The 12,771-nt window shown below is 45.8% G+C and overlaps 1 protein-coding gene across 1 annotated transcript in view; it reads right to left on the reverse strand.

Annotated features, from left to right (window-relative positions):
• LOC144945395 (nitric oxide synthase 1-like) overlaps window positions 1-12,771 on the reverse strand; it is a 60,320-nt gene that overhangs the window by 26,712 nt on the left and 20,837 nt on the right. The window contains exons 11-19 of the mRNA XM_078873912.1: window positions 12,358-12,552; window positions 12,179-12,246; window positions 11,601-11,745; window positions 8,578-8,682; window positions 8,280-8,359; window positions 7,292-7,466; window positions 6,475-6,613; window positions 5,994-6,072; window positions 4,629-4,822 (exon numbers count right to left, since the gene is read on the reverse strand). Coding sequence (XP_078730038.1) covers window positions 4,629-4,822; window positions 5,994-6,072; window positions 6,475-6,613; window positions 7,292-7,466; window positions 8,280-8,359; window positions 8,578-8,682; window positions 11,601-11,745; window positions 12,179-12,246; window positions 12,358-12,552 — 1,180 coding nt within the window. The remainder of the gene's footprint in view (window positions 1-4,628; window positions 4,823-5,993; window positions 6,073-6,474; window positions 6,614-7,291; window positions 7,467-8,279; window positions 8,360-8,577; window positions 8,683-11,600; window positions 11,746-12,178; window positions 12,247-12,357; window positions 12,553-12,771) is intronic.

The raw sequence follows: 12,771 nt of genomic DNA on the forward strand, positions 1-12,771 counted from the left end.
CAGTGGAAAAGGGATTACCAGATTGTTGGGGCAAGTATTGAATCTAGTCGCAAATATTGTCCCAACAATCTATTGGACATCTGTGAAAACTACTGAACATCTGTGAAAAAGAGCTTCATAGCTTCTCAAATCCCTCCAGTATGAAGATTCTGATTGTTAGTGAGCACCTATTAAAATAAACAATGCTTTTTTTTACCAAAAATTCCTTTTATTTTACTAGGTAAAGCCCACTGAGCTAATAGCTCTTTTTCAGAAGCGATCTGGCCACAAATAAGAATATCTCAACGAATTGGTTTATCATGTGGAAATTTATAAAAGCCAAATACGTTAAAAATATGTTTCTAAATCTGGAGATAAAAACCAGAGGACCTAGAGAAAAATCCATGCGACCATGGAGAGAGAGACATACAAACCAAATATATAGCAGGCGTCAGGGTCGGGATCGAACCCACGACCTCCTGCATATCAGGCGAGATAGTTAACATCTCACCACCGTGAAGTTATGAAGAGTGGCTGCCTTTGTTTGCAATTTGCTGATGATCACAAATACTTGATTATTTATCTTGTTTACCCAGGAAAGCCTCACTGAGTCTCATAACTATTTTTAGGAGGGTCCTTACAGTAAGGAGCGAGGATTTCGATGTATATTTTAATTTAGTAAATTGTGGGGCATTTTTCTAATTTGGCAATATTGGACCATGATGCAGCATGCAATGACCTACTCTTACAAATGACATCACTAGATCTTTAACTTTCACGATGATGCAGACAATGTGTATTTTTATGATTAACAAACCTGCAGTATTAATCACGAAACCTCATGCCACTGTAAGGTTGAGACAACTTAAATGAGGTCCAGGCCAAGTTCACATAGCACTTGTCACCGATGTTATGCATGGTCAGGAATTGAAAGTTGTTCCTTTTTGGTAAATCTTGTCTTTAGAGAACAGAGACGCAGGCCTCTACCCATCAACATATTCCTAACATAAATTGTATTTTATTGCTTATTCGCACAAAAAAAAATAAGGCAAAAACAAACAGTGCAAATAAAGAAGGTAAAAAAAACATGTGCAGTTGAAGTTGGAAACCCAAGAGGGCTTATATGAAAACCACACCAAAAAAAAGAACAATGTATATACAAAACGTATTCACCAATCAATTAAACAAAGCATACTAATTACAAATAAACATGTTAAACTCAGTGTTCAAAAAAACGTGTCTTTGTGCGTGCATGTGTGCATATGTGTATGTAAGAGTTAGACTACATGGAGGGACTACTGGGTAGTTTGGATCTTTAGGCTGACCTGTAGTCTATGCTTGAAGTTATTGAGGGATGATGATATTTTTATATTCTTTGCTTCTTTCGGTAATGTCACGTAGATAGGAAATTAGAATAAAAATAATAAAAAATAAAAGAATAAAAACAAAAAAATACAAATGTGGACTGTAGCCTGGTTCTTAACATCTGTGAGCATACTGGTATTCTATAATGTAGTCTGTCGCCTGGTTCTTAACCTTGGTGAGTGTACTGGCAGTCTATAATGTAGACTGTAGCCTGGTTTTTAAGCTGGTGAGCATGTTTATGATAGTTTGTCAATGTGAAGATAGGAATTCCAGAGTACAGAACCTCTATATCTGATAGAGAATTGACTATGGGTGGTACGGCAGTGGGGAGGGTGAAGGTGATCGGAGTGTCTCATGTTGTATGCATGGATTTGGGAATTAACCTGGAAGAATACTTTGAAGGGTTTCGGTAAGATGTCACGGAGGTACGTGCATTTATAGATAAAGATGCATATTTGGAGTATATTAATGTTGTAGATGGACATTAAATTGAGTTTCTTAAATATCGGGGCAGATGGAGCCAAGTACTTTGAGGAGGTGGCCAGTCTTGCAAATTTATTTTGGATGATGTGTAACTTCTTCTTGGTTGATAATTGTTTTTTACCCTTCTATCTGGCAACAAAACTGACACCTTTTTACAAGGAGTCATGTTTGCATAGACCGCAATACCTGCAGTCATAATACAAACAAAAGAACATAACTCTGATAATGTGCACTGTCCATGAAGTTGATTGGTCCACACCCGAGACAGCTTTCCTTAGAGCCTAGTCTCTAATGGGTTGGACCAGATGACACCAAAAGGCGCACAACTCAAAGACAGTTTTGTTGCCAGATAGAAGGGTAAAAAACCAATTATCATATTTTTACTGGCAAATGAGGTTCCCATAGTGTAGATGCTTGCCCCGAGCTCTCATACTCTGATGGTACAATTCAGTGGGCTCACATGACATTGACTTCTCCAAGACAGAGGTTCTCTGCAAGCCATCTGGCTATCATGAGAGATTCGTTCATGAGGCGATCCACATATACAAACACAGAGACAATTTCAACCGAGAAGATGGATTCTGGCTTAGCAATCATTCGAAGGACGTAATAAACCATTTCGGATCTTAACTGATTGTGTTCACGTTTACGGTGACTTTCAGACCGCGTTCCACTCACTGGCATTGTATTCTCCGCAGGGAATGGATTCTTTGCTCCGCTGCAATTTTCCCCTCACCACTCACCCATTGACACGACGGTCAATGGTACAGGGTATAGTGGCAGATGTTGTGGCATTTGTATGCTTGGTGATACACATTAGGGTGGGTAGAATAATACATAGTGTTATATTAAAATGTATAAGGCAGCAACTGCGGCAGCAGCAGCAGCAACTGCGGCAGCAGCAGCAGCAACTGCGGCAGCAGCAGCAGCAACTGCGGCAGCAGCAGCAGCAACTGCGGCAGCAGCAGCAGCAACTGCGGCAGCAGCAGCAGCAACTGCGGCAGCAGCAGCAGCAACTGCGGCAGCAGCAGCAGCAACTGCGGCAGCAGCAGCAGCAACTGCGGCAGCAGCAGCAGCAACTGCGGCAGCAGCAGCAACTGCGGCAGCAGCAGCAGCAACTGCGGCAGCAGCAGCAGCAACTGCGGCAGCAGCAGCAGCAACTGCGGCAGCAGCAGCAGCAACTGCGGCAGCAGCAGCAGCAACTGCGGCAGCAGCAGCAGCAACTGCGGCAGCAGCAGCAGCAACTGCGGCAGCAGCAGCAGCAACTGCGGCAGCAGCAGCAGCAACTGCGGCAGCAGCAGCAGCAACTGCGGCAGCAGCAGCAGCAACTGCGGCAGCAGCAGCAGCAACTGCGGCAGCAGCAGCAGCAACTGCGGCAGCAGCAGCAGCAACTGCGGCAGCAGCAGCAGCAACTGCGGCAGCAGCAGCAGCAACTGCGGCAGCAGCAGCAGCAACTGCGGCAGCAGCAGCAGCAACTGCGGCAGCAGCAGCAGCAACTGCGGCAGCAGCAGCAGCAACTGCGGCAGCAGCAGCAACTGCGGCAGCAGCAGCAGCAACTGCGGCAGCAGCAGCAACTGCGGCAGCAGCAGCAACTGCGGCAGCAGCAGCAACTGCGACAGCAGCAGCAACTGTGGCCTGCATAATGCACATGCATATGTAGTACTAATCACATTCCTGCATTTCCCATAAATATGCTAAATTCCTCTTGATATGCAAATTCCTTTGTCAAGGCGCCCAGCTTATATATATGCTCCAAGCTCGTGTGCTGTTTCATTCAGACTCTGTCGTCTCGACAGACCTGGTTTTCACCTGAGGACGGCTGCTTGCGTTGTGGCCGAAACGTCGTGAGAATTATTTTATTTTTATTATTTTATTACTTCCCTTCTAAATGACTTTACCGAAAGAACCAAGAAGATGAATCCCTGCAGTCACGAAAGCTTTAAATCGAGATATGTAACTTATGTAGGTAGGAAGCATATGCATTGACACAGACAATATTGCAATAGATGAGATATAGGTAAATTAAGCTGTAGTATAGATTTATGAAGCAGGCCTGATGACCCAGACCACCCATCTTTCTGATGATACCAATGGACGTCATCACTTTACTGCAGACAAAGTGAATTTGATCTTTTCAACACAATTTTCCATCAACTAATATTCCAAGCAATCTAGTGGATGAAACCTGACCCATTTAATTCCCAGTAATAGAGATTCTGGTTTTGATTTAAAGCTTTCGTGACTACAGGGATTCATATTCTTGGTTGTTTTGGTAAAGTCACGTAGAGGGAAGTAATAAAATAATATAAATATAAAACAATAAAAAACAATATTAATATTATTTTATTATTTCCCTTCTATGTGACTTTACCGAAAGAACCAAAAATATAAAGATTCTGGTTCTTTTTTTTTACAATATTTATTATTCTTACCAGTGAATATCATAAAGTTGGATTTTTTAACATTTTAAGATAATTTGTTTTTCTGGAACCATTCGGAAAAGTTTACTATGCCTGTATTGAATTCATTGATTAGTGAATTTAAATTCTTGCGTGATAAAATAGAGCTAATATCATCAGCAAAAAGTATGGGAAGTAAGTTAGAAGACACAGCAGCAATATCGGATGGACATAGGATATAACTGATCAAGTTCCATCATAGCTCTTTACAATGCCCAGGGATATCCGCTTGGTGGCAACATTAAATTCAGAACCCGAGACAGCACAACACTTGCATCAGATTCAGAACCCCAGACAGCAGCTGCTTCCTTGAGCTTGAGAACTCAGGAGAGCTGCACTCACCGAAGGGAGTGTCGAGCTCCCGGGAGACCTGCAGGAGCATGATCTGTGTGGCAGGTGATGTGTCCTGGAGTCGCGCCAGCAGCTCGTGCACCAGCTCGTCCCGGTTGGACGGGAACACACCCAGGTGGTCGCCCGGTTCGTAGCTCAGCTCCGGGCGACCGTGCACATCCAGGCGAACCAGCACCGTGGAGCGGCTTCACCGGCATCCAAGGGCACAGACATCAACGTCAACATCAACGTCAACATCAACATAACACGTAGGCATTCGCGACCAATATTATTCATAATCAACGTTTTTGGGTTTAGATCGCGTTATTTATAAATGTGTCGTAACCCTCCACCACCCGACACGGCCAATCAGTAAAAAAGTGTCATGTTGACAAAAGACAAATAGTTCACTGCTTTAGCCCACCGGTGTGTTGTCTCCCGTTCTTATATAGAGTAGCAGCAGGGTGACGTCATCATTAACTCATTAACTCGTCAGGTGCAAAGATTTGAGGGGGGGTTATTATAATTATATACTAGATTAGTAATCAGGCTATTGTTACGATGCGAGTTGTAGATTAGTAATCATTTGGCATGTGTTTTATTGTGATTATGTTACATTAGTAATCAGTTAGTGTTTGTTTCCCTTATAAGGAATTGTAATGTATCTTATTTAATAATACGCTTCCAGGCCGCACTAAGCCTGTAGCTGTCTGAGCGATTAAATTTATTTCTGTTTCTCTCAATTTCAATGGATTCTCTAATTAGTCTTTGCCAGTAGTAACTAGTTTTACACAATACTTCAACGTTGTCAAAATCAATTGAGTGTCCCTGTTGGCATGCATGTTCTGCCACTGCCGACAGTTGTGTTTGCGATAGTTTAATATTTCTCTGGTGTTCTTTTAGTCTTACACTAACGTTACGCCCTGTCTGTCCAATATAGCATCTGCCACATACACAATTAATCCGATATACACCGTCTGTTGATAATTTAGGTAATTCGTCTTTAGTGCACGTTACTAGTTGTTGAATTTTGTGTACTGTACCAAATCTTACTGTAATGTTTTCCTTTTGCAAAACACGGGCTAATTTGTCAGTTACTCCTGAGATAAATGGTATTTTTATTGTTTTGATAATCTGATCGCTTTCAGCAGTGTTGCTTTGCGATCGTGATTTGGCATTTAGTGCTCTGTTAATTTGAGCATTATTGTAGCCATTCTGTCTTAAACATGTTAAAGAAGCACTAAGACAGAATGGCTAAATATAACAATAGCACATTGATAATCAACAGCAACTATGCTAAAATAACAGCAGCATAAACACTAACAGCAAGTTATGGAGCTGTGGTATTAATCTGAGCCAGAGCACACAGTTGCTAACCTGGACTTGCTGCTCTGCAGATTTTCGCAGGAGAGAAGGGAGGCTGAGGAAATCTTTCGCTTGTGGATCGTGGAGAGAGCTGTGTGATGGGGAGAGGGCGAGGGATCAGGGATATGAGGTCTTAGTCATAGAGTCAAACACAGGAACAATGATTAGCATAATACACATGTAGGCAGGCACATAGGTCGGTGGGTAAGTTATTGCGTTTATGCTTAATTGTATGCTTAATTGTATGTTGAACAACTTTCGCACCGCTCAAGGTTGAGTTGATGTGTTACGTAGATAGATGTTTGAATGGATGATTAAGCAGATGGGTGGATTTGGTGAGAGGCTAGGTGGGTGTTACACAAGTAAGTTGGACGGCAATTCCAATGATTGTACAAGTGATCAGATGAGTGGTTAAGCAGTTTATTTGGTGTGTAGTTAACCAATTTAGTAGGTACATATAGTTGAGGTGGTGGCTGGAAGATGTGTTCAGCACCTGACAGGAGGTCAGGGGATTCACTGGCCGGCACTAAGAGGCAGCGGTCAGGCCGCCACGTCCGCTCACTCCGCGCCAGGGAGGTCGCCACCTTGTCCATGCTCACTCCCCCGCCCACGTGAAACACCTCGCACGCAGCCTGTGTGTACAAACACAGAATTAAGGACACTTCACGGTGCGAATGTGCTGAATGACCTCAGACAATAGAACATCTATTGAACAACTTTACACCTATACTCATTCCGTGGAAGTATCTCATCTCGAAGAAGCTCTTAACTGTATGTCAAATCTTAACATCATCCTGCATGTGTGTCTCTTCCTCCAAACGACATCACCAAGACAAAGATAACGAGTTCAGCATTCCAGAGCTTAGAGGTAAGTGCTGTTAGCGAGCCCAAGCCGCTTACCACTAACGCACACAGACAAACCACTCGGGTTGTGAGTGGTAAGTCTGTGTCTTTATACATATATACACATTTAATACACACTCATACACAGTTTGAGTACAGTTTATGGATAGTGTTAGGTTTATGCTTCGAGCGCGGTTTATGATAATGTTTATGGTCGGGGTTTATTTACAGTTAAATTTGGATTTTCGAAATAAATTCAGAGTTTAGGGCTTGGGTTCAGAATTGTGAGTTATTACTTGGTTAGTGTTTGGCTTAGATGTTATGCTTAGGGTTAGAGTTATTGTCACCTTAAAGACGTTGTCCACTCAGGTGCATAAGAGTAAGGTTTATGGTTTTATTTCAATTCATAACTATAGTTGGATTTAGGCTGAGCTTCGAGTAGACTTATGAGTTATGCCCGTCGTCACCTGGAAGGCGCAGTGCGCCCAGGTGCGGAACGCTTCCTCCTGGCCCCCCAGCTCGTCCCCCTCCCCGATTCGCAGGATCCTCTCCGCGCCCACGTCTCCCAGCAGCGCGTCCACTGCGTGGCCAAACGCCGCAAAGTGAGGGTAGGCACGGGAGCCCAGCCCGAACACCGAGAACCTGAAGGACACCGGCCCATAGAGACGCCATAAAAATCTCGTGAACATACCAAAGACATACTGTGATGCTACCATGCATCAAATACCATAGTTATAAGCATGAGGATACAAACCAATTTATATTGTACAGGACATATCGTCATACTAACAATTCAATTAATAATATGCACAATATTTCCTGGACAAAATGTATCTCTATGGTGTTACTATAGAAAGACCATGAGTACACCATCCCTTGTTTTTGGGTGTGTTTGCACTGGTGGTGCAGTGTCATCGAGCAGTGCATTGCGATACTTGCGATCCGGCTTCGAAACCTAATTATGATGCATATTGTGAGAATTTGTATCTCTCCTTGAACTCCCCTCTAACCTAAACTATTTTTATTTTGCCAGGTAAAGCCCACTGAGCTATGTAGCTCTTTTTTAGAAGTGACCTGGCTAAAATAAATGATAGCTCAACGAAGTGGCTTATCACGTGGAAATTTATAACAGCCAAATACTATAAACGCATGTTTCTAAATGTGGAAGGAAAAATTGGAGAACCCAGAAAAAATCTACGTGACCACAGGGAAAACATGCAAACTAGAAATATACAGGCTTCAGGGTCAGGTCAACTCAGCCTAAATTAGTGTCTGCTGGTACTGCGAAGACAAAAGGGGCCAGAGTACCCATACTGTGTGCCACACTGGCCTTGATAGATGCTTACTAACACAATTTAACCCTAGACCCTACAAGGCTAAACATGTGATATAGTGAGTGTGAACAGTAGAGTGGACGAGCAAGTATGAATAAATAGGATTTGAGCATTCTGTCACCTGACATTCTTGAGGGATCCGACTTTCTGCTCTGCTGATGAGCACTGGTGAAGCAAGGTTGTGAGGTTTTTGAAGAATGTCTGCGCCATGAACACAACAACAAACCACAACAACAAGTAAATAACAACATGAATAACATCATGAACATCAACAATACAATACCTCTGGGAGGTCTGTAGGTCCTTTATTGGCCTCAATCCTAGTAAAATCTGATCCTCCATCAAATCCACCTTCATCATATAACCCTGACCCTGAATCTTAACTCGAACCCAATCTCCTCACTATTACTCGACCTCACCTCCCCATTCTCGGGGGGGTCTCCGTTGCCGAAGGTGCTGGTGACGACCAGAACGAGCGCCTCGTGCTCCAGGTCTACCATGTTGTAGTCTTGCATGCACACCACCTGTACACACACACACATTTATACACACATACTGTAGATATATATGCAAAACATGTGTTCATGTACACATTTACATACATATATACACGCACACAACCTGTCCATATTTTTCCAGACTTACTATATATATGTTCACAACGTGTACAAAGACAAGGCCCCCCTTATAGCCTTAACACATCACACCAAGTACTCATTTGAGGCAGAGTCGACCTCGGGGAGGCCCAAGACCAGTTCAGATAAGCGGCACTGGTGTTGGCTGTGAGCCGGAAACGAACTTGGGTCGTAGCACAGCGTGCTAACTGCTACATTACCGCTTCCACATAACCTGTACACAACAACAACAACAACCGCTGTTCGCCACGAAGTGGCGGTGACATCACCACGGTGCTTGTGCCAGGCGATGTGCATGTTAAGGCCACTTGAAGTGTCGAACACCTACTGGCAGCAAGTCACGAGACAGACCCAGGTGCCATGGGTTGGCTGACTGAGATAACTGGCCGATGCACCACCTGTGCCCCCTACTGTGCCACCTTGCTGAGTTTTATCCACCCGGTGCTCCGCTAGTTGTTGTGAGCATCGTTCCTCTCCCCTCCATTGTTGCTGGAGGGTGACTGCCTCCAACTGCCTAGTAGCGTCCTTTACGAGCCTCTTGCACAGAGGCCGTCATTGGCAAGTCCACTCAGCTCCACATCCTATTGTACCACATCACTCCATCTCTTCTCTAGCCCATGCTGTGCCCGTTTATACCCCTATATCCGGCCAAACAAAAGCTGTTTAGGTATGTGGTGGCTGGGCATGTGGGCTACATGACTCAGCCATGCGGGCTACATGACTCAACCAATGCAGCCTTTCCTGCCGGAGGAGCTCACCGATGGGACTTTGTCCAGATCTATCAAGGATTTGTGAGATTTTCACACAATCCAGTCTGGTTAAACCCAGGATGGATCGTATGCAGGCCAGCCTAAATGTTTCTAACCGGCGAAGATGTTCCATTAGGGGAGTCCACGTTTCACAAGCATAGAGAATGGAGGGAACGACCGTGGTCGAGAAGACCCGAAGCTTCATGCGGAGCGACAGACCAGGCAGCTTCCACACAGCGATAAGGAGCAGATGAAAAAATGATGCCGCTCGAATGATTCGGAGTGAGATTTCTGCTATTAAACTGGAGCCGGTTATGAGCACACTGCTCAGGTATGGAAACTCTCCACTGCCTCCACAACTGCCCTATCACCAATAGGGAGTTGAGGGGGTGAAGTGTTTGATGACACAAAATACCCAGGCAGATGCTTAGTTTTGGTGAGGCTGATAGTAAGGCCCCACCTCTAAGTGGCACGCTAAAGGTTCAGCAGCCTCCAACTCCTCCTCTGAGTGAGCAGCAATCACCAGATCATCAGGATATATAACATGGTTGACCAATAGGGAGCCATCTCCTCACCACACCCGGACATCGATCAGCCTCCCATTGTATCTGTACCAGATGGAGATTCCTCCTGTACAGCCATTGAAGGTTTCACAAACTACGTGGTTGAAAAAGATGTTAAATAATGTGCGAGCGAGAGGACATCCCTGTCGCACCCCAAGGTGAACAGGGAATGGCTCTGACTCCCAGCCACATAGTTTTACCTGGGCCTGCCCATCATCATGAAGGTCCTTAATGATTGTGGGCAGTCAGGGACTCCGAAAGCATAAAATCAACCCAGAGCCCAGGCCTATTGATGGTATCATAGGCCCTGACCAGGTCAATAAAGCAAAGATGTAGGACCTGTTGGAATTCCCTACACCTTTGCTGTAGCAGACATGACAGAAAATATGGCATCTGTGCAGCACCGCCCTGGCCTGAAACCACACTGGGGCTCTGCCTCTCCTCAGCGTGCCTGGCAAGGCGATGTTGAATAATCCTTGCCAGGAGCTTTCCAGGCACACTGAGGAGGGAGATGCCTCTGTAGTTGTTACAGTCTGTGCGGTCCCCCCTTCTTAAAGAGGGGGGCCACCAGGGCATCCTTCCAACCCTGCGGAACCTGTCCAGTGGTTCAGACTGTTATTATGATGAAATATAGGATAGTCTGTGCACAAACGCCACCATTCCTCAGCATTTCGCTTCTATATGCATTCATACAAATGCGCTTCTAGTTGTACCAACTGAATTGCTGTTAAACTGGCCCTGGGGACCTCACTGCAGCAGTGGGTGGGATTTTAATTGGGCGTTGAATGCAATAATAAAAAATCAATCTTCAGATCGAGTATTCTTTACATATGTAATGCGGGCATAAATGGGCGGGTCGGATGTGACGATCCGAGAGGGAGGAGTCAGGGTCACGTGGGGGGAGATGTTATAGCGGGGAGACAGGAAGACATCTGGGTCAGTCGGGGGAGTGAAGAGTGGAGACCACGTTGGGTGGTCGCCGTGCCTCAGCCTGGTGGCTGAGGGGCTCATGACGGCGCCAGCCAGCGGGGTGGAAGAGAGAGTTGGGGATAGAGACAGAGAGTGGCGAGATCGCCACAGAGGCCACGCAGGGCTGAGGTTGGAGAGTGGCGAGATCGCCACAGAGGCCACGCAGGGCGGACGTTAGAGAGTGGCGAGATCGCCACAGAGGCCACGCAGGGCTGAGGTTGGAGAGTGGCGAGATCGCCACACACGGTAAGACTCGGCACCGCCAGCCAGCGGTGACCGAGCACGGAGGAACGGGGAGCAGCGGTGGAGCTGCTGTGAGACCAGCCAGAGAGCTGCAGCAGGGACCTGCAGCGGAGCTGCAGGAGCGCGGAAGGCTACGGGAGCGAAGGCAGCTGTGGAGCTGCCAAGCGGGGGAGACTCTGAGCGAGGGCCGTGTGGGACAAGTGTAAGAACCCGATAAAGGACAACGGAGACAGACCCAGGATCGAGTCCTTTATTACACATACAGCAGTGGCCAATATCTCACCCGGGCATTGAAGGCATGCATCATGATGTCGCACAGCGTCTTGGCGAATGCACGAGATTTCCCAGTCTCGCTGGCAAAGAGAACCGTGGCCTTGATGCGTCGAGACATCACACGGCTCATCAACGTGGCGACGAAATGCACAGCTCTGAATGATCAAACATCAACAACAGAAATATCAACGCATAAACAACAATGCATTCCCACATCAACAGCAATTACCTACACTCCATCTTCAACACCACCATACCCAAGGCAAAGCATGATAACGACATTATTAATTAAGTACGTGGTTGTGTTTGTATTTTTTTTGTTAAAGCATGTGGCACTGTCCACGGTGCTGAATTTTCTGTTGTGCAGAATGCACACTGCACATTGGTTGCCAGTGTTTCTACATGATGTCCGGTTTGACACATGATACCATACTAGACATGTGCTGGTGTGTTTTCCACATGGTCTTGTGTGTCATGTGGCTGCATGTGGTAAAAGTAGTATCGTGCTTGCCACATGCTGATATTGTAAATGTGGTGATAATTAAATGGTGGAGCCACGTGTTTCCTTGTTTGTCACGCGACGCATACATCGACAGTGGCTTGAGTCCGATCGCCTGCTGTTTGTTCGCAGATTTCCATCTTCTCCATGCGGGTTGCTGTGAGAAAAAAATGTAAATGTATCATTATTACATAGAAGAAGGCTAGGTGCACAGTGGAGGTTTCTCATCTGGTAGAGGAATCTCAGGTAAAGGGTGGAGGTGTCTCACCTGGTAGAGGAAGGATGGGGAGAGCGTGTAGTTGAGCATCTCCTGGTGGAAGGCCGGCGTGAGCGAGCTGGACATGGGCGGCACGATCCACACCCAGTCGGCCGGGCAACCCCCGCGCGCCTGGTACTCATTCTCCATGTGCTTGAGGAACGACTCCGCGGCCGTGTGATGGTCCACAATGGTCACCTTGTCGCTCTGGATGGAGCACACACACGTGCACACACACATGATACCGGAATACAGCGATGCCTTGACTTTCATCCACTGGACTTTCGTCTCTTCGCTCTTTTGGCCGTTTTCAATTATAACCACATTTAAAATTTCGTCCACGTGCTTTCTTCTTTCGTCCAATTTCATCCAACCTTCCACAACGTTCGTGCCACGCACCATCTTTTTCGTTCAGTCTTTGAATAT

Source organism: Lampetra fluviatilis, chromosome 37 (genome assembly GCF_964198595.1).
Source record: "Lampetra fluviatilis chromosome 37, kcLamFluv1.1, whole genome shotgun sequence".
NCBI lineage: Eukaryota > Metazoa > Chordata > Hyperoartia > Petromyzontiformes > Petromyzontidae > Lampetra > Lampetra fluviatilis.